The sequence below is a fragment of the Syngnathus acus genome, chromosome 6, assembly GCF_901709675.1.
Source record: "Syngnathus acus chromosome 6, fSynAcu1.2, whole genome shotgun sequence".
NCBI classification, from domain to species: domain Eukaryota; kingdom Metazoa; phylum Chordata; class Actinopteri; order Syngnathiformes; family Syngnathidae; genus Syngnathus; species Syngnathus acus.
In genome coordinates this window covers 4,693,395-4,714,263 of record NC_051092.1, presented here as the reverse complement: position 1 = coordinate 4,714,263, position 20,869 = coordinate 4,693,395, and the positions used below count along the sequence as shown (strand labels likewise).

Below are 20,869 nucleotides of genomic sequence, written 5' to 3'. Positions count from 1 at the left end.
ACACAGCCTCCTGGCTTTATCACTCCTGCAACGCCAGACCTCCATTTTTTGGTCTTTTTGGGTTTTTTTCTTTACGCACACGAAGCAACGTAATCAACACAATGCATACAATAGTGCGCAGTTCTGTTTTTACTGCGGCTTCTCGTCACACCCTCCACCTGCTTTGAAATCAATTGTTGTAGAAACTTAAAAAAGCAGTTATACTGTCGTACAATTGCATTGAAAATACACAAAATGTAACAAATGTTCGTGGGAATAAATGCGTGGGATTTAATTACAAATTGAATGAATTCAAGCACTAGTTAATGCATCTTAATTTGAATCAAACGCTGAGTTTCATAAAGCTTCCTCTGATAGATGCGGTTTCTCCATTGTGCTGACTTCAGGTGCTTACGTGTTCGGAAAAATAAAAAGTGACGGCCAACGCCTTTGTGTTAGACGGTGGACGCACAGCGTCCCCTAGAGGTTAAAAAATAAGAGCGCCTTCAGAATGATAGAAACTGTACTTTGATAGATTTAATGCAGGACATGTATAAATGTCATGCTTTGCATTTGGTGTGCTGACAGCTCTCAAAATTGAACTCGTGTAGATGCACTGATGTTTTAAAATTATAAAAAAAATATGGTGTGCTGAAACAATCAAAACTAAAGATTTTCATTGTTTCACAAGGAATTGACTGAGATTAAAAGCAACAAGAACTAAACCCTCCCCGAATTGATATGTATTTTTAAAATGATTTATTTCATATGTTGACAAGTTCAAAGCAATGTCATCTAAACAAACGTTGAGCTGTCGCGCTGCAACGTTGACGGTTATCGCATGTGTGGTGCCATAGCGACATCTAGTGGCGAAATGGTAATAAGAAAAATAAATGTTGTTGGAACACAATTAAGTTACTTTTGCATGTCTTTTTTTCTTCCAGTTGTGTGTTTTGTGCTGTTACTTGAATGGCACTTCCACAACAGGACCCCCATCCCCCTCCCACATGCACATATCCACAACTGACCTGAAGCGAGTGTACCTTTTTGTGTCAAAAGGCTGCGGGCAACACCACAAAGACTTTTGGCAGCAGGTTGGATGGTCATCTGATCCCTGTAAAACTGCAGGCGGGCTTTCAAGTGAGTCACACCCAGCTAAAGCGCTTTCCTCAAAGAGTTAGCTTCTGTTTCCTCACTTAATGACCCACTCTACCAAATTATATATGAGTGGCTCTGTAAGTATAGATCTTTGCACAATGAGCTCTAGATCCTTGTAGGTAGGATACAACGACAAGGGGGGGGGGGGGGAGGAAGTAGAACAGATTTACATTCTGAATATTATTTTAAATTGTTATATTTTTCATATTCAAATCAATGTAAGCGCTTGCTGTAACAAAGTAAAAAAAAATTGCATGTATTTTCTTTAATATCATAACATTTCACCATACCATTCAGCAATACATTAAAAAACATTTGATTTTATTAAACCTCTAAATATATACACATGCACACATTTCTTTGCATATACTGTAATAGTGTTTTTTTGTTGTCTTTTCTAGTTTCTTTGGTCTAATGGGATTCGGGCTCTGTGCAGTAGACCAGGCAGGGTGACAATAAATCAAAGGGCGTAGTCATTGTTTCGAGACAATGGGTGTTAAATGTGTTTCCTTTTCACTAATTCGCCAAAGTTGATGTTTGGGGAAGCTAATTGTTTTATAATGCGTGCAGTACAACATGACAAGCAGACAGGTCCCAGACAGCCCCTCCTCCCCCCCAAGGCCTTGGGCTATCTTGCCATTCATTTATTCTTTAATTACAAAGCCGTACTGCGGTTTATGATCTACCACAGTCATTATGGCTCTTAGGACTCAGATAATGTGGCCTTGGGCAGAGGATATCACACATAGAGCGGAATACACTTCATTCACCGGGATTACAGCAGACCTGAGCATTTTACGGCCCTCTGGTCACTTCATCAACTCAACTTTATTTATAGAGCACATAACCAAAGTTGCACACAGTGTTGTAGTAAAAACCAGACATATAAAAACAGACAAATATTGTATGATATGGTGCGTTCAGAGTACCAAAATGACTGACTGAGTAAATAAATAATTGAAACTTCTCGTTTCATTATTTACTGATTTGTTTCGTCCCGGAACGGAGGGTGGCGCTGTTTACCAAAATTCTAGATAACAGCTCTCAATAAAACTCGCAGAATAAGAAATTGGGCTTCTACGCATGCGCATAAACGTCTCCCAGCACCGAGGCGCCGCTTGTGGCGGTCTCAATGGCACTATCGAGCGTTCCATTCAAATAAAAACAATGACGACGCTCCGTGAGCGGCGAAGTTGCTGAAAATGACTTGACCGTGACCCGTTCTCGGATAGTCGCGTTCAGTTATGTTGTACTCCAACGAAATTTTTCGAGGTTAATCCGCTTTGGACGTCTTATTTGTCCGGTCATGAGAGGCGTCAGTACTCCGATTTAATTTAAGTCGCAGACAGATAGTGGCGGTGAAGCCTTAAGCATGAAGAAATTATTCAGCTTCTCCAAGAAGAAACAGTCGCCGTCCCGCGCGGCTGACAGGGGGAACGCGCTGTGTGTTGGCTACGAGGTGAAAGAAAAAGACCTGGGCAAGTTTCACAAGGCTGCCTGGCGGGGAGATGTGGCCAAACTGGAGCATCTCGTCAAGAGCAATGACGTCAACCAGGTGGACAAACACAACAGGTCAGTGAGGGCGACAGGTTCTTCTTCCTCGGAATATTCTTGGGAATTTGAGCAAATTCTTTAAGAAAGTTCTCCATGGTCCACTTTAAACATAACCATCAGCACTAATAAGACATTTCAAGTAAATCCCTTTAATGAATTTTCTTCTTTTTTGACTTCCAGAACAGCGCTTCACCTAGCTTGTGCCTGTGGAAATGCTGAGGTGGTGAGATTTCTGGTGGCAAAAAAAGCCAAACTCAATTTATGTGACAATCAAAATAAGTCCGCCTTAATAAAGGTAAGCCTGGAGACACGTTTTGATGCATATCAGTGATTTTCATCATCATGACTATTCTCCCTCATTTTTTATCAGGCAGTACAAGGCCAGCATGATGTATGTGCTACTATTCTGTTGGAAAACCACGCTGATCCCAACCTGGTGGACACGGAGGGAAACACAGCTTTACATTTTGCTTCAAGCATCCCATCGACCTCCACTGTTGACACCCTCGTGGATCATGACGCAGACATCAACGCCCAGAATAAGGTAATGAAGGTGATGAAGACTACAGAATTGTATTTTACGATGTCGTCTCATGTTTAGGAGGGCATTTCACCCTTGACTGTGGCAGTCCAAGAGGACCACATAGAAGTAGCTGAGATTCTCCTGAAAAAACGTGCTGATGTCAATATTTTGGACAGAGATGGAAGGTCAGTGCCACTGTCAAAAAATGCCCCTCTCGGAGCGTACGCGGTATTTAATGCAGCTTTCTAAATGCCTTTTTTTCTCATCAAATAAACCCGCAGGTCACCAGTAATGATAGCTGCTGGCAACGGACATATCAGCATGCTGCGAATGCTCTTGCAATTTCATGCTGATATTTCTCTGAAGGATAACAAAGGACACTCGGCTGAGGATTACGCCGTGATCGAAGGCCATCATCCGTAAGTCAAGAACTGACTGAACCTGAAGCGTTGTAAACATCACAGGTTGGAGTCAATGTTGTGGTCTTGACTCTCTTGCAGCTGCGCCATTCTCATCACTGAGCACAGTACTCAAAGGAACCGGGCAGCCTCGCTGTCTCATCCAGGTCCGAGTAAAAAGAAGTCCAAATCCGAGTTGGGTCACGCATCCCCAGCCCTGGAAACGGGCTTCTCCGTGGGAGGACCTGCCATTGACAAAGATGGTGAGCTTCAAATATTTAGCTTGCCGTTATCAGGGTGTGTCGGTCAAAGGTCAAATGGCTCTGCTGTGAGTGTGCGTATTTGCAAAATTCCGTCTTGAATCAAGAGTTTGTATGTTCCCCTGCATTGTTTCAGATTTTGAGGATAATTCCCAAGCAGAGTCACTAAGCCGGTAAGCTTCTTCATTTCACCGCCTGAAATCTTTCGGTCCAGCTTCCAAGTCTGATTTTATGTTTTTAGGTTGTCGAAAAAAGGCGGGACTGATGAATGGGTCTCATCTGAGGACGACTGTGAGTCACTTATAGTTGAAAAGGTTTGTTGAGTCAGCATAAATTCTTTTCTGGAATGAACACTAATAAGTTCTGTTTTCATCCGTGTTTGTTGTATACTTTTTAAAGCCGCCGCCCTCCCTTTTTTTCCTTTCAGACGCCACCAAAAATGAACCTTAGAAAAATGCTTGAATCGAAAAGAGGAAAAGGTACTTGGCAGCTCATTTTCTCAGAATTTTTTTTTTTTTTTTTGTCGTGGTGGTAATTGTATTCATAACATTCGTAGCCTTTGCAGTGCTTGACAAATCCATGAGTGCTTCCGACTCTGACAGTGACAATAGCGCCGCGAGAGTTGTGCCCAATAAACCCCCAGTAGAACCCTCACCCGTTCCTTTCCGTCCCAAAGCCTCCCAGATGACCTCTACCCCTCTCCTAAACTACTCGCAGGTAACATGTTTTCTGTTGATTCTTGTGTCACTTTCCTTTGATGCCGTTCCTCTCCTTTTTTTCCCCCCCCCCCCCCCTCCCCTCCTCTAAACTTTTAAACAAGCCGAGGGCAAACGTGGTGAGATAGAGCAGCTGTCGGGAAATCAGTCAAGTTCAGAATCTGAAGACCCGAGCTCGGAAGGTGATGGCTCTGAGGAAGAGGAGGATGAAGAGGAGGATGAAGAGGAGGAAAGTGAAGAGATAGAAGAAGAAGAGGAGGAGGAAGAGGAGGAGGACTCTTGTTTGGCCTCTGGTCAGTCTAACACTTCATCTTCAGAAGACGCACCAAAGCCGCCCTCCCTTCTCCAAGCTGAGCTTGATGATGGAAAAGCTCCAAACAAACACAGCTCTGATGGTGCGCCTGTAAAGAATTCCTCACAAGCACCTGGAACATCACCTTCTCATAGGCTGCAGTCGTTGGACGCCGACCAGGATTTGGTGGTGTCGGCCGTCAGAGTGGAGTCCAAATATTCCGACGAGGATGACGAATTGATGTTGGTGGAAGAGCCGGAAAAGGAGCAGGTTGATGATGATGACGATCAAACGAGCCAAAGAAATATGCTGGCCAAAGGCACAACTGGACGCACTGAAAAACGTAGATCATCTTGGGGCTCCTCCTTAGAGGAAACGGACAACCATGGCTGCCAGGACGAAGATGACATCACCAGCAGGACGTCCTGTCCAAAAACGAGGCAGGATCAACAAATAGCCGTTGACGAAACACCTCTGCCAAAATCTCCTCGGTCCAAGAAAAGAGCGTCTCCAGACGAATCTGATTGGGACTCTCCGTCAGAAGAAGACGGGGCACCACATGCTAGAAGAAACCCAAAAGTGACAGCAGAGGAACAGTTAGTTGAAGAAGCTTCTCCGGCATCCAAGGAAAACGAACACGCCACACGAAACCGAGACCAACCAGACAACCAACCGGCTGATGATCAACCCGAGCTGTCAGAAAACAAGAAGGATCGCGTGGCTCTCCAGAATCCGCAATCGGGTTTGCCACATGATGAGATGTTAGAAGACGACAATTGCAAAGTGAACAAAGAGAAGATGTTCGCTATTCCATCTGGCAGAGTCAGTGGCGGCCACTCGGACGGCAGCGCGCTTTCGGAACCGTTGCCGCAAACCGACATTGATGATGTTGATTTGGATTCAGCCAATGAGGTAGGGAGCTTCTGAGGACACGGTCAAGGTACCACCGTGTTGGAGTAGGTAATCGATAGCGTAGATTGTTCCTTGCATTTTTTTGAATTTTTGTTTTTGAAGGTGCGCCTCTGGCACCGCCTTTTTCCTCATAGTTCATTCCCACACATGCAAATATCTCATGAGGTAACATTTTTATACAGAACGAGGAAGAAGAAAATGATGCGAGTCACGAAGACCCAGCCGATGATGATGATGATGATGATGATGATGATGATGATGATGACGATGGGGAGGAAGAGGAGGAGGACATGTCAGATGATCAAGATGAAGGCAACAGAGTCCTGCCGGATGCTACGAATAGTGTTGCTGAGGCTTCCAAAGATGCAAAAAGCGGTAAGAACAAGTCAAGGTGTTCCTTATTCTAGCCTCTCACACCAAGTTGGAGTCTTCAATGAACCTAACATTAAAAAAAAAAGTTTACAGCAAGGGAGAGTTGAAGATGCTCTCATCAGAGGCACAGCACAGACTGGAAGGCTTGGAAGCAAAGCTAGACAGGCCAGATTGAGATGCTAGAGGAAATGTCCAGAGAAGGATGCTGGAAATGGAGTGGCCAGGTAGGAGCCAAAGGAAAAGAGCACAAATGAGATGTATGGATGAGGGAGGACCTGCAGATAGCTGCTTAGAGGACAGCTAGGTTAGACATGAACGTGAAAGAAAGCCAATGCTGCTAATCTGGATTTATTAACATTCGACAAATATGGTACAAGTGAATAAATTAAAAGACTCACCTCCGATAACTTGTTTTATTTATTGCCCTTATTTTGAAAATCTCAGGTGATCATTCCGAGTCGGGACTGGAGAAGGAAGAGGAAGAGCAGGAGTCCTGGGATTCGGAGGTACAGTCCGTTGAATACGCACGTTAGAATAAATGTTACTTCAACTTTTCCGTTTTATGACTTGTGAACGACCAGAACGAAGATAAACAGAGCGCACAAGCACAGAATACGGCTCCAGAGACGTTGGAAGACGGTAAGGTGTATTTTTATTTGTCAACATTTGGTGTTGTAGACGCAGATTTTCCAAATAGAGTTCAGTGCTGTGTGATCAAAACAACCTGTTGCATTTTTTTTTTTGTAGACTTGTTATTTAGTCCCTCATTTTTAAGAGGGGCAGGAGGCGGGTGGATGCCCGAGCCTTGGTGGAGTAGAGGCAGGCAAAGAGGCAGCCTGGGAGTGGGTAGGAAACGGGAATGCTCACCCGACCGACTTCCTTTTGGGCCGCTGCATGTTATTTGTGCACCCACCATATATGCACTGAATGTATGCCGTATGCATGCACGGTTCATAAATGGCATTCTCGTTTTTCAAATTATCCATCCGGCCGTCCAAAGCACGACAGCATTTCATAGTTTGCCAAAATGGGAAAATCAAGTGCAGCGTTGTCAAGTGTTCAATTGTTGAAAATAACCTGTGATGCTGAGTTTTTGCCCAATCTGCAATTGGAATCATTCTTAATGTTTTGCTTTCCCATCTAAATATTTTCATTAACTCTGAGCTCATTTGCATGAAACCTTTTACATCCGTGTCAACGAGTCATCCACCATTTTGCATATTTTGTCTTTTCACTGCAATTCACGGCTGACCGCTCAAATGTTCTCAACTGTTTTTGCTTTCAAAAAGTAACGTCATTTTTGGCTATAGGCTAGTTGGATGAGAGCAAGTTCCGTTTGGGCTAAATGCACAAATTAAAATCTGAAATGTCTTCCTGACTTGCCAGGCCTTGGTGCTGTTGCTTCCATTGGCGAGAATAAAGACAGCGTGCAAGACAGAGATGTTCAGAAAGAGGATCCTACGCAAAAAGATGTAAGCTCATCACCAGAATATTATTTTTAAATAAATATATATATATGTATAATTATTTCTTATTTTTATTCTGTTTTTCACCCCACTAGAATGAGCAAACGAAATGGGGACTGCTTTTGAGCAAGTGTGAAGGAAAAAGCAAAGACAAATCAGGTCAGTAAGTCGAAAGAGCCCAGACAATATTTTTGAATGACTCGACGTACATTTTCTTTCTTTGCTTCTTTCGCAGACTTGATGGAGGAACTCGGTTTGGGAGATTTTGACTATGCTGAAGGTCAGAATGAATTTTTTATGAACACGCTGCCCTCAAAAGATTTAACATCATTTTTTTTTTTTTTTTTAAATAGATGCATCGGACTGGGATACATCGAGCAACATCAGTAAAAAAAGCCTGCCCGACGGCACTTCTCCCGCACCCGAGGAATCCCCACAATCCTCCAGTAAGGAGAAGGAGTCTCCAAAAGCTCCAATCGCTACCCCGAGGAGGATCGAGGCGGACGAGAACCAGGTCCCGGGTCGTCCTCATCCTCAGCCTCGTTCCAAGACGGTGCCTCAAAAGAGTGACAGTAAGCACTTTGCGCTTTTTATTTTGACTTGCCATTCAAATGAACTTCACATCATGATTTCTATTTCTTTAGCACGTTTTCCTTCAGAATTGGATCACGACCAAGACGATTCAGCCCCATCGTGCATCGAGGCCGATGATGACAATCGGCAGCGACAGGAAGTGGTCAGCCAAGGTGCAAAGTCCCACCAAGCATTTTTTTCATAGTGCCATTTCTGCGCACGAGTTCTCTGTGTAACAATTCTCCTCGTCCGTAGGCCGCCCCGAAGTCCAAACAATGGCAGAAGACCCAAAAAGTCATCTGCAACACGACAAGAAGCAAGAGGTCAGAAATAACAAGCTGATGACATGACACGTGACAATTATATTTGAAATTGGCTTTCTACTCCAACTCGTGTAAATGTGTCATTATGATGACAATATATAAAAAATGTAGATTTATTGGTTTCCCCTTTGGAGTTAGAACAGCTTCCATTCCATTCCAGGAATAATATTGTTAAAATGTAGTTCCTTGTTTGAAAAGATAATTTTGAACCCCCTCCTCCTTTTTTCCCCTTTGTTCCCCCGCTGCCATCCAAGGAAAAAGATGATGCATTGGAGTTAGGTGACCTCACCTCACACAAGTTTGGCCTGATCGGCTTGGTTGAGAATGTGGCCAGAGCCCAACAAAGTCCTGATGATGATGATGAAGGTGGTGGTGGTCTGCCACTGGCCCCGTCTGAGAAGCTGTGGGAAGAAGTCGAGAAAAAAGACGCTAAATCCACCTTAGCATGTGAAGAGCAATTGAAAGCAGACATTTCCACTGATGAAAAGCAGGTGAAGTTCTCGTCTGCTGACGAACAATCAAGCGATGAAGAGGAAGGAGAAGCCATTTTGCGCCCCGCCGCTCCAGCACGGAAGCTGCTCCCGCTTTCTGGCCCGGAACAACGAGAGTCTGCTTCAGAAGACTCTGCGGCGGATTCTGCCGACTCATCCCTGAAGGAGGAGAAGATACCAGACCGCCGCTTACCCGCTGCTGAGGGAGTCATGGATGAAGAAGCAGAAGAACCACTCCACAGTAGGGTAGACCCCCACAATAACCCCGAGCTTCGTCACAAACATCAACCAGAAGAACCTGAGAAGAACAGACATTCTACTTCTTATCCTTTGGTTGCCCATGAGGACTGTGAAGAGGACGTGGAGAACTTGAACTTGAAAGTCCAGAAAGAGGTAGAAGATGGACCGCCTGGCTCCTTTAGTCCTTTCAACGTTTGCTCTCGTTTCTCGTTAATGTCTCGTTTCTAGCAGTAGACCTTTGCTTCCTGTGTGGACTTTGCATGTGTTGCAGTCATTTATTGAGTGAAGGAAATGTTTTCACTCCTTGGTTAGGTTTTAGGTTTGCGAGGAGACTATATGAAGAATGACCTTGTACGTCTTTTTCTCTTTGCTGTGGTCTTTTCAGGTCATCGAGGAGACCCCCAAGGCTGCGATTCACAACGTTCTCGGTAGCTCAGGTGGAAGCGCATTCGAGGGCTTGGCTGTCGAGAAACCTGAGAGTGCCTCAGCGAGTCAAGCTGAAGACTGCCAACAAACACAGAAGCTTCCAACCTCTGACAGGTATTGCACTTTTTTCTTTTCTTTCTTTAATCCTGGCTTCTAATATGTTTACGATGCCAAACCCACAATTTCAGTCGCAAACCCGAAAAAGTTTTCGGAGATAAGACCTCGCTGCCGGCGGGAGGCAGCAAGGCCCACGAATCCAGTACCCGTCAAATCGACAACAGAGAGCTCTCATTGTTTGACGACAGCACTTTAAGTGACGCGTCGGACCATGAAAGAAGGTATTTTTTTAACAGTCCACTCGTTTTTTTTTTATAATTCATCCTTACGTTTTCACAATGTTTTTTTTTTTCTTTCTCTATTGGCTACAGGCATAAAACTGGAGAACAAAGGCAAAAACAGGTAACGTCATTATATTGCCCTTTTTTTCCATCTCATTTCAATTCCGTACGTCTGTAGATTTCATTTTCATCCATTCAGCAATCAGAAGACATCGAGATGTCTGAAGATATTGATGAGTTCAATTCGTCATCTGACGTGACCACGGATGATTCAGACTTTCGCCCTTCCGGCCATCGCCCTAGCTCCCTCTTCATTCAGAACCTGGATTCATTTGTGACGGGTACATTTGATTAACTAAAAAAAAAAAAAAAGACCTCCATATACAGAAAGAATCAAATAAAAATATTATGGCTGTATTTGTATACACAGACTCTCGGAGCATGGTAAAGCTGCAAAACATTTTCCACAAATACGAACGCTCCATTCAAAAGGCCAAAAGCCGGCACAGCTTCTTCGCCGACAAAGTGAGGCTCTTGGAAACAGAGAAGGCGCAGCTGAGGAGCGCTCTGGATGAGGTGAAAGACGTCAAATCGGCCTTGGAGCGCAACCAGCTGGACTTGCAAACGGAAGTCACCAACCTCAAGTAAAAACTTCCGGACTGTATTAGTTTTTTTTTTTTTTTACACATATTTTGTCATGTCATTCTCGCGGCGCAGATTCCAGCTGAAACAGGAGCAAGAAAAGGGACGTAACGCCACCATGATGTACAACACCACCGGCGATAAACTGAGGAGGACGGAAGAGCAGCGACAGGCTGAGCTTCAGGAGAGACAGAAAGTGGAGCTGACGCTCAGGAACTTGGAGCTGGAGATGCGAATACTAGTCAACAACAAGAAGCAGGTACAGACGCATGTTCTGATGAGATGCCGAGTCGGCGTGTCCTGTTGGTGACATTTTTATGTCTCCAGCTGGAGGAGGACAACAGTCAGACCCAAACACTTTTGGCTCAGGAGCGCAGCGCACGCACGGTGCTGGAGAATCTGCTCGGCAGTCACGTGCGCAAGCAGCAAGAGGTAGAGGAGGAGAACAAAAGAAACATAAGCAAAAGTCACCAGGTAATTCCCGTTGATTGAACCCTGAGCAACTGTGATGTCATTTTCAGTCGACAGCTAGTGGCAAAATGGCCGTCCCCTCAGATGGATTATCATTATTATTATTATTAGCAGTAGTATTTTTATCTTACTATTTGGTTTATAAATTTGCTTAAATAATACATAGTTTCTCATTTTAAACTGATTTATTTAGTATGTAACCTAATTTATTATTTTATTCATTTCTTTTGTTTGCAAATTAATCCAAAATGTGACACTATACATGGAAATTTATTTTAAGGCTTCATAATAGTAAGTCACTTGACAGCCTATAAATGTCAGATGTACAATTTTTTTCCTCATGTGGTCGAAAAGTATATTTTGAAGTTCAGGTAAATCTGTGGGATTCAGGTTGTAAGTCTTTGCATTTGTACATTTTAAACACCCATAGGCTTTGTCGCAACTCACGGAGGCCAGCGACAGGGAGCGGGAACTACTCCAGCAGATTTCCATCTGTCACGAGCAGCTGAGCACCCTCAGAAGAGACCTTGAGAATTCCCAAGCCAACAGCAGCATCAGGCAAAGAGACCTCCAGGAGGAGAATAAAGCCCTCAAGGAGCAACTGGAAGAGGCCCGGCAAGCTCTCAAATCCAACACCGACACCCTCAACCAAACCGTCCTGGACTTCAACAACCAGACGGCCACCGTCAAGTCGGAGTTGACCGTCACCGCCGGGCGTCTGGAGAATGAGCGTCAGACCCGAGAGATCCTGGCGGCAGAGTTGGAGTCGGTCCGCGCCCGCCTGACGGCGGCGCTGCAGGAAGCCGAGCGCTGCATGGCGGCTCGCTCAGACGCGGAGAAAGCTCTGCTCCATGAGAAGGAGGAACATCGTCGTCTTCGAGACAGACTCTCAAGTGAGTTTGTGTGCTATGATGACAACAACAAAAATAAAGCGCTTAGAAGCTCAGGCTCGTCCTTTATAGAGGAGTCAAATGAAATTAAAGACCATTAATGATAAGAATTATTTCTCAAGGGATTGTGGATGACAGAAAATACGTAAATATGTTTCGCACAGTTTTTTTATTATATAAAATATTTTTATATATTATATATTTTATATATTATATATTTTTTATATTATATAAAAAATTATAGAACTCCATATTATAGAAAAATGGAATCTTGGGAGATGGAAGACTAGGTCTTTACTGTACAAATTCACAAGCTATACTAAATATCAACATTCTGTTTTAAGTGACAGTCAAATCTTTGACGGACTCTTCCTTACCTGTTCAGGTGACGCATCCAGTCAGCACGAAGCAGTCAACAGCCTTTCTCAGAAGCTTTCCAAAGCAGAGTCGCAGGCAAACCACCTGGAGAACGAGGCCCATCGAGTCATGCTGCAGCTGACAGAGAAGAACCTCCTGCTAAACACGATGCAGCGTGAGAGCGACCACGTCGCCGCTCGCGTCAAAGAGCTCGAGGCGGCGCTGCAGGCCGAAAAGGAGCTGCTCACTCGGGCCGTGGCGCGCCAAGAGGCCACGCAGGAGCGCTTAGCCCAAGCGCAAAGTGAAGGCATGTTGCTACGGCAACAGCTGGAGGAGGCGCAAAACAAAGGAGCCGCGAAGGAGAATGCCGTGACAGACGCCCAAAAGTCTTTCAGTGACATTTTATCCAAGCTTCGTTCCGACTGCGAGGAACGAGTGCAACTGGTGCATGGCCGCAATCAGGATCTGGCCACAAAAGCCGCTGAGCTTCGAGATCACATCCATCAATTGCAGGAGGAGAAAAATGAGAGAGAGGTGACTGTGACAGCACATATTAAAAAAAAAACTTTATTTAAAAAATAAAATAAAAATAACAGAGGTTTTGAACAGTGAGGAAATCAAGACTGTTCTTAAATACAGGAAGGTAACTACTTAAGGAATTAATGGAAAGTAATTAAAATTAATTAAAATATATTGCACATTGTTTTAAAAAAATATTACAAGTGTCTTTTCTTTTTCCCTCTGGCATAGGCAAGTGAAAGGCAGCTGCAGCAGGAGTTAGCGGACTCATTAAAGAAGCTGTCCATGTGCGAAGCCTCTTTGGAGATCAACACTCGCTATCGAAATGATTTGGAGGAAGAAAAGACGCGGCTCCTCAAAGACCTGGACAACCTTAAGGGAAAGGTAACAAACGGCAAGGAACGGTGCCGACTGATTTTTTTTCTTTCTTTCTTAATTCCCCCTCAGCCTCATTTGTAGTGTTGTTGTTTTTTTATTAATTTTTTGCATTTTGCATTTTTCTGTCACACAGATAGAGGAACGTGAATCCCAATGCCTTCAATTTGAGAAACGCCTGAACGATCTCAGATGTCGTCTGGATGAAAGAGAGAGCGAACTCGTCGCCGCCGCTCAGAAACAGCAGGAGGCGCTGTCTGCCGCCGCCGCTTCCGACGCTGTCGTCAAACAACTGGAAGAGGCCGTGCAAAGGTAAAATGGACGGCGCGCTTTTCAGTCTCTGATCAAATCTTGATGTCCTCCATACGTCGCCTTAGGCTGGAGATTGAAAATGTCAGGCTGGAGGCTGCGGCCAAGCAACAGTCTAACAAACTCGAAGCACTTCACAAAGGCGCTCAGGAGGAGGCGAGGGTGAGTGCAACGTAATTGCATTTCCAATTTTATAATATTGGACACCACTACGCGACATGTACGGCCCTTCGTGACATATTGAAGGAAACTTGTTTTGTTCCCAGCTGCCTGACAGTGCAAACGGCGGAATGGTCGGTGCTTTGCTTTTAGATTTAGCTTCTCTGTGTGCACCTTTGAATTATTGTCAGTGACATTCAGCCGTGTTTTTCGGGCGTCCTTTAACACAATGAAAAACATTGGGGGAGGTTCTTCTTGGTGACCTCGTTGATTCCTTTCCCTGATTTTGTCGTTGGAGTCTTCCTTTCTTCCTTTTTCAAGCTGCATGTTAAAATCTATCCAATGTCTTCAGGATCTATTTAACTATTTGGATTCTCTATTTTTAAGAATCAAAACACAACACTCTTCAACCAACAAAAATGGGATTTTATTTGTGTAGATCCGAGCTCAGTTGGAAGATTTGGTGACCAACCTTCAAAGTAATAAGATGACATTAGAAGACCAACTCAACAAAGAGGTGAGTCCTGCAGTTACCGTAGCTCTCTTTTTTTCTTTTTTTTTTTTTCCTAAGCAAATGCCAAGCCCACTTATTTTTTGTTTTGTTTTACATATATATATTTTTTAGGTGCAGAAGCAAAGCGTGTTGTCCAACAGCGCCCACGACTCTCAGGCCATGTGGGAGGAGGAGCTAAAGAGCCGCTCCAAGTTAGGACTCCGTCTAGCAGAGCTCGAAAAGGAAAAAGGAGAACTCGGCGGTCAGGTGTGCTTAAGTTTGACCTGAACTAATCTTAGTTATCAAATAGTAAACATTGCCAAATTTGTTTTTCCTGGATGTTGATGAATTTGTTGTGGCGTGTTAAGGTGGAAATGGAGAAAAAGAAAGCCAAGAAAGTTGCAGAGCAGAAAAAAGCTGTGGATTGTCGTCTGGAACAAGAGATGGAGAGAAACACGGCGCTTCAAAAAGAAATATACAGGTGATTCCCAAGAGCCGCCTTTAGCGGCCCACAGGAGAGCAAAGGCCTAAAATATTCTAATTTTGATTCAGTTAAAATTGTTTGCCTTTGTAGTTTACAAGATCCATTATGATGTGTAACACAACAATCATGAGCAGTTTGTTTTTATTTGCTTACTGACAAGTTTGCTGTTTAAAAAAAAAATTTAAAAAAATTGAATTAAGGCTACGGACTCTACTTAAAACTGCCAAGAAGAGGCTGCGGGATCAGAGCACGGGCGGCGGTGGCGGCGGACATGACTTCACCTCGCCACTGAGTAGTCTAAAGATGGACCACAGCCGGGCTGACAGAGTTTTTCACGAAAGGAGAGAAAAGGTTCGTCCATGTGCCTTGTCGCTGTCATTGTAAACTACTTCGCAAAAACACAAGTGTTTTCTTCTGCCTTCTGGTCCTCTCCAGGGAGATCTGGAGAGGGGAGCGCTCCAAGGCAGCCTGTCGGAGACGAGGCTGTTGGAGGAGGAGGTGCTCAACCTCAAACGTAGAGTGGAGGCCTCAGCGGTGGAGCAGAGGCAGATGGAGCAGTACCGGCGGGAGGTGGAGGAGAAGGCCCGACAGGAAATACAGCACAAGCTACAAGAAGTCAACATCTTTCTGCAGGTAGACTATAAAATCATGAGTAGAATCAAATAAATTGTTAAAAGAAAATCAAATAACGATAAAAAAAAATGTAATTCTTGCGGTTGTCGATTGAATGAACGATTCGAATCGGCTCTCGTGGCACAGTTAGTACACAGCGACATCACTTTGAGCATCATCATGGTTGTATTTTCAATGTTAGTCCCAAGCGGCGACGCAGGAGGCACAGGACCAGATAAAAAGCGGGCCAACGAGGCCAGTCCTGCGCTTGAGGATCCAAGAACTGGAAAGCGAACTGAACCGAGCGCGAGCCTTCCAACACGACACCTTCGGCCAGAGAGAGTCCACCCAAACGGAACTGGAGCGCTTCAAAGAACTCTACAGAGAGGAGCAGAAGCTCCGCAAGTCTTTGTCCGCTGATCTAAAACGGTCTGGAAGTGCAATAGCGGCTTTCAAAAAAAAAAAAAAAAATTATTCAGCCTGAAATAATACTGTCTAACTTTTGCTGTTTTCTGTGAGCAGGACTAACCATCAACTCACGGAGGCCAGTTCCATGTTGGTCACCGAGCGAGGCAGGTCTCTCATAGCCTCCCCTGGGCCGCCGCCAACGCCGTCTGGGGGCGTGGCCACTCTGGGGGGCCCATACAGGGGCCTTGCCTCCAGGCTCATCGGCCCTGTGGCCGAAGGGCAAAGCAGCAGTGTGGAGGACTACCTGACCCTGGTAGGTCATAACTTCAGTGCTACCTTGGCTTTGGAGAGTTAGTCCCAATTTAGAAAGAAATGTTTTCCTCCCTCCATTCTTCAAGGTTTTATTGAAATCCAATTGCTTAACTGTTGGTCTCCTTCAGATGCAGCGTCAGTTGGATCGAAGCATATCAAGGGAACTTAACAAAGGTACGAGAACAGACACATATGCAAAAACGACTACGTGTATTCCGCCCGTGACCGACTACCGTTTTCCTCTCTCAGCCTCGACGGAACTTGACATCCTCTTTGGCCCTATGTCTCCGGTGGGCTCTGCCTCGAGGGTGGACCTGGACCCTGTTAGCAGAGCAAAGCAGCAGGTACTTGGAGGTTCCTGAAGAAGAACCATGAGGTTTGAGAAACAGCCAGCAGTAAGAAGATGAGGTAGAAATGACTGCAGGTTTGTATCGTCACGCCTGGCTCAACTGGGACGGCGCCAAAGCCAGATCGCACAATCAGTTCGGGATTGGGACGGGCAAACCAAATGCACATTGCACTTAAGCACTCGGGGAAGTTCAAACACACCTCCGGTACGAGAACCATATCAAATGTTCTTAATATTTTAGCCCTCTTATGTTACTGATTAAGACAGCTAACATGTTATGAACATTACAAATATTTTTGGATTAGATTGAAATCAGCAATATACAGTGTTGGAATAATTGTCATTCTTTGGTTGTATTGATTTTTGTCGCTCGGTTAACTGTTGGTTATGGGTGATCTATATATTATTCAGGCGATATTTAATTGAAGGGAAAAGATTTTACATTTTACTGGTCAACATTTATCTCAGTGAACTTAACAGTTATTTCTACAGAGGTACTCGACTAAAGTATTTGTTCACGTCACAAATTTCATTTTTCTTTTTGCACCACTCGTGATTTTTCTCTCTACAGTGTTGAAAGAATTCACGGGATGTTTGTCTTTTAAGCAGACTTGTAAATAAAATTGGAAAGCGGCGACCTTGCTGTACATGAGACAGCTAATGAAATTATTTTAAGTGTGTGTACTTGTTAGAAATGTCACAAAGTCAGCAACGTTCAAAGCTGCTGACCAAGGTCGATAATTACAGCTTAGCTTCACTGGCTTGATTACAAAGTTTAGTTTGTTTAGAACGTGCAGGCATGTCTTGTTCTCATAATGGGAGGGGGAAAAAAAGCAGTCCGTCAATATTTCATAAACACATTTATGTCTTAACCCGCCCCTCATTATTTAGATTTTGATGTGTTTACTTGATATTCCATGTGCGAGAGTGGAACGTTGCTTAAGAAACTATTCCCCTCACTTATTCAGATGACACGATGCGCTTATGATTGCCCCCCCCCCCACGCTTCTGCCGCATCTTTTCCTCGCTTTGATCCACCCTTCAAATGTGAGATATTCAGATTTATTTTGGTGTTCTCGACAACAGATGGCTACATCTGACAGACTGACTATTAAAGTGTTATTATTTCCTTTTCTCCCTCAAATTGATGCCACTTCACACGGTACATGTAAAGCTTGCTTTGATTGAGGAGGTTACTCGCGTCTGATTTACATGCGGCCAAGAATACAAATAGATGCATGATGAATGAAAGGCGGCAAGGAGTTGAAAGGATTGTTTTTTTTTTGTTTTTTGAAAAGTTATGATAGTTAAAAACAAAGCTCTCCTTGTCGGGTCGTCTTTTTGTCATTTATGTTCAGTCAAAAAAAAAAAAAAGAAGAAACAAAAGCAAAGTCTTGTCATGTGCAAATACATCAGTGTATCAAACTTTTTACTGTTGCCTTAATTCAGGGTTGGAGAGGTTGTTTTTTTCTTTCTATAAGAAGGCGCATGCATGTGAGAAAAACAGGCACAATCAAACAAAATGGGATTTAAAAGTAGGGATGAAGATTTTCAAAAACAATAGACATTTTTTGACAAATTAATATGCAATTATTTTTTTCAAGGTATGCTCATTTATTTTTTAATCAAACACAAGAAATAGATTCATTTAGATTACTACCTACTCTAACATAATGACAAACAAACCATTAATTAACATGGAGGACACATTACTTACTTTTTTAGTTGCCCCCCCCCCGCCCCAACCTCAATTTGAATTTGATGCGTTGTTCAAAAAGTCATTTTTAACTTCATGTAACAATTTTATCAATAACTGGAATTTTCTTTTCATGCCATCTCTCTTGTCTAGCCTGAAATGCCACAGTTACAGAGAACATGAAAAAAGAAAATGGCAATAAGCTCCTTACGGCGCGAGGATGTCGCAGACTTCAGTTGTGGCTTGAGAGTAAAACAAATTGAGGCGGAGAAGTGGAACAAACACAGGTGTTTATTTGTTAGCGTCTGCTCGCCACAGTCCTAATGAGACATCAGCGCAATTTCTTGTCGGCGGCGACAGAATAACGAATGTCTTAAACGCCATTTAAACGCACCTCCCGGCTAGCCCTCCAGACAGATTGACAATGTTGTCTTCTTTTTTTTTTGCTCGCAGTTTTATTTTTGGCTGTTTACTCTGTGCTGTCATCCCGCTTGACGTCCTTTTAAAGAATCCGCCATCCGTCGTGAAGATCTAGGCAGACTTAAAGCTTTTTTTTTTTCCTCTAAGATAAATACGTGAAGAGATTCAAGGGAGAGATGACAGGCTCGGCGTCGCCCTGCTCCTCGGCTCCTCACGCACAAGTCAACGCCGCGATAAGATAACGAGACACTTTGCTCTCCGATAACAAACAAGGAGCGTCCCTCAAATCCCGGTCAGTCATTAAATGCCACTTAATGCATAAAAAGGATTCTTTTATTCCTAAATAAATGTCGTTTTGAAATAAATAAATAAAAATGAGTTGATGAGTCCCATGTTGGCTGTCCAAGGAGACAGATAAATGGCCTTGGCACATTTATTTTAATACTTGAAAAGCTACTTGCTGTTTTTTCTTTCTATTTTCCCTCCACAAAAGCTCACAGGAAATAATTATCAGTTCTCAGCTGCGGTGGCAAATCAGGCAGCACTCCAAACAAAACTCCAGGCACTCTGTCGGCTCCCGGAAGAGGACCGAGTGGCAGTGAGTGTGGCAGTTGAGCTCCTCCGCCGGCGTCCGGCGCAACGCTTGGCAGCAGCAGGCGCAGGCACCGCAGCAACAGGCGCAGAGACGGAGCAGGCCGGACGCGCAGGCCTCCAGCGGGGCCAGCAGCAGCGCCGAGCATTGGCAAGAGAGGCAGGCCAGTAGCAGGTGAGCGCACGAGTCTGAGCAACCAAAAAAACTCACTTTGGTTAAATGCAAAAACTCCTTTTGGCGCCTTAAATACGTCAGTGACATCTCAGCTGTAGCGCGACTAGAACTGCGCCGCTAATATGTTTGTGTGAACCAACCAGAGGTCATGAAATGTTCTCAAAGCCTGTCAGACGGCATCAAACCAGCGGAGTAATTGATCTATTAACCCTCAAATGAATCTCCCCATGTTTGTTTGTGGTGCCAAGGAGAACTTGAAAGGCGCACTGATCATGTGAGATTGCGTTTCCTTAATCACAAAAGCCTTGTTCAGCCCTCTAGGGAGAGTCATCAAGAAAAAGGGAAAAGGCCACAAAGTCTCGCCAGTGATGAGTTTCCACCACAAAGAAACTGTCACTGCGTAATTGCTGCCCTACCTCAATTAGGTGCGTGTGAAATTGCCTACATTAACCCCCGTGGTACGTTTCCACGGCTCTTCTGTGACGCTACGCGGTGTTTTAGCGCTCGTCTCTTGTCTTCATCCTCACGAGGACCGAGCACGCTCATGCAAATCGAGGTGTTTTATCTTGTTTACTTCCGCGAGGAATGAAGGAAGGGGGCAGATTCTCCCTGGGTAGGCTTTCGGCCTTTTCCTACTTTAGCCAACCAAATAACACAAATTTACATATAAGGTATGCAAATAGGTGTGTCTATGGGAAAACGAGCAGTTTGGATTTGTTTCGTGTCTAACTTGATAGCAAAGTGATAAAAACCAGCAAGTGAAACCAGATTGTGCTTGCCTGAAGGTGTAGCAGCGTGTGGTTTGGAGTCCACCGTCCTGCGTACTTGACCCGAGCTTCCGGATCCAGCGAGGTCATTAGGGAGCGTCGGACCGCATCGAGGGCAGGTGGGTGTGCAGGTGAGTCGTGGACGGGTGCCGGGCACTGCAGATTTCTCTTGTGGCGACGATGCACATCTCTGGGGCTGCGCTGAACGACACAGGTGCAATAGGAATCATTCGTAATCTTCATTCCTAAGCACTGACGGAGCTAGGATTTTTTTTTGCTCGGGGTGGGGGGGCATAGACTGGCCAAGGATATCCGAGAAACCTGATGAATATGTTTCCTACGAGGGTGATTTTTATTTATTTATTTTATATATATTTTTTTTTAGAGTCAAATGTAAAACACATTTGCCTTACCCGTCAGATTAGACTATAGCAGAGGCGAGCGTAAACTACAGACTGAGTCTTAGCCTTCACGTCTTAAGCAAGATCAAGCAGACCAGCTTCAGCTCTTCAGCCCGACCAAATCCAATCTGTTCAAAATCCAAACTACCCAATCAAATAAGTAAGGCAACCTACTGTCAATGAGGTCCATCGCCATGGTAGCAGGACAGCTCTCCAAGTTCCAATCTCAGTCAAAGAAAATCCACCCAGCCAACATGTGGCCCTGACTCACCTCTCGGGGAGAGCACAAATATGATACCGTCCCCTTCCCCGTTACTCCAAAGATGGCGGAACGCCTTCGCACAATAGAGACACATGTCCCATACTGCTGTGAGCTTTTTCTGTCTTAACGCCACAGGCTTCATCCAGCCATACTATA

General features: G+C 44.3%; 1 protein-coding gene across 2 annotated transcripts; it reads left to right on the top strand.

Annotated features, from left to right (window-relative positions):
* Window positions 1–2,172: 2,172 nt before the first annotated feature.
* si:ch211-272n13.3 (ankyrin repeat domain-containing protein 26) lies at window positions 2,173–17,830 on the top strand. 2 transcript variants are annotated; one of them, XM_037255317.1, is made up of 43 exons: window positions 2,174–2,709; window positions 2,872–2,986; window positions 3,062–3,235; window positions 3,293–3,399; window positions 3,496–3,633; window positions 3,715–3,875; window positions 4,009–4,045; window positions 4,114–4,186; window positions 4,300–4,351; window positions 4,429–4,589; window positions 5,975–6,167; window positions 6,609–6,670; window positions 6,746–6,803; window positions 6,912–7,010; window positions 7,551–7,636; window positions 7,726–7,789; window positions 7,866–7,910; window positions 7,984–8,202; window positions 8,275–8,376; window positions 8,459–8,526; window positions 8,781–9,410; window positions 9,643–9,797; window positions 9,872–10,021; window positions 10,112–10,142; window positions 10,221–10,362; window positions 10,452–10,665; window positions 10,739–10,922; window positions 10,991–11,137; window positions 11,565–12,027; window positions 12,410–12,915; window positions 13,132–13,284; window positions 13,412–13,587; window positions 13,653–13,746; window positions 13,851–13,877; window positions 14,183–14,260; window positions 14,369–14,503; window positions 14,605–14,717; window positions 14,921–15,071; window positions 15,156–15,353; window positions 15,535–15,761; window positions 15,855–16,053; window positions 16,181–16,226; window positions 16,302–17,830. In XM_037255317.1, the coding sequence occupies exons 1-43, from the start codon at window positions 2,510–2,512 to the stop codon at window positions 16,412–16,414; spliced, it is 6,546 nt and encodes a 2,181-aa protein (XP_037111212.1). In that variant the 5' UTR covers window positions 2,174–2,509; the 3' UTR covers window positions 16,415–17,830. The 2 variants fall into 2 exon arrangements, with proteins under 2 accessions (XP_037111213.1, XP_037111212.1); XM_037255318.1 differs by lacking the exon at window positions 13,851–13,877 and having other exon boundaries at window positions 2,173–2,709.
* The last annotated feature ends 3,039 nt before the right edge of the window (window positions 17,831–20,869 follow it).

Excerpts from the sequence above, each read along its gene's own strand:
- si:ch211-272n13.3 (XM_037255317.1), top strand. The coding sequence starts at position 2,510 with ATGAAGAAATTATTCAGCTTCTCCAAGAAGAAACAGTCGCCGTCCCGC. Across the intron at positions 6,168-6,608 it reads TTCCAAAGATGCAAAAAGCG|GTGATCATTCCGAGTCGGGA; the intron begins GTAAGAACAAGT and ends TGAAAATCTCAG. Across the intron at positions 7,011-7,550 it reads AAGAGGCAGCCTGGGAGTGG|GCCTTGGTGCTGTTGCTTCC; the intron begins GTAGGAAACGGG and ends CTGACTTGCCAG.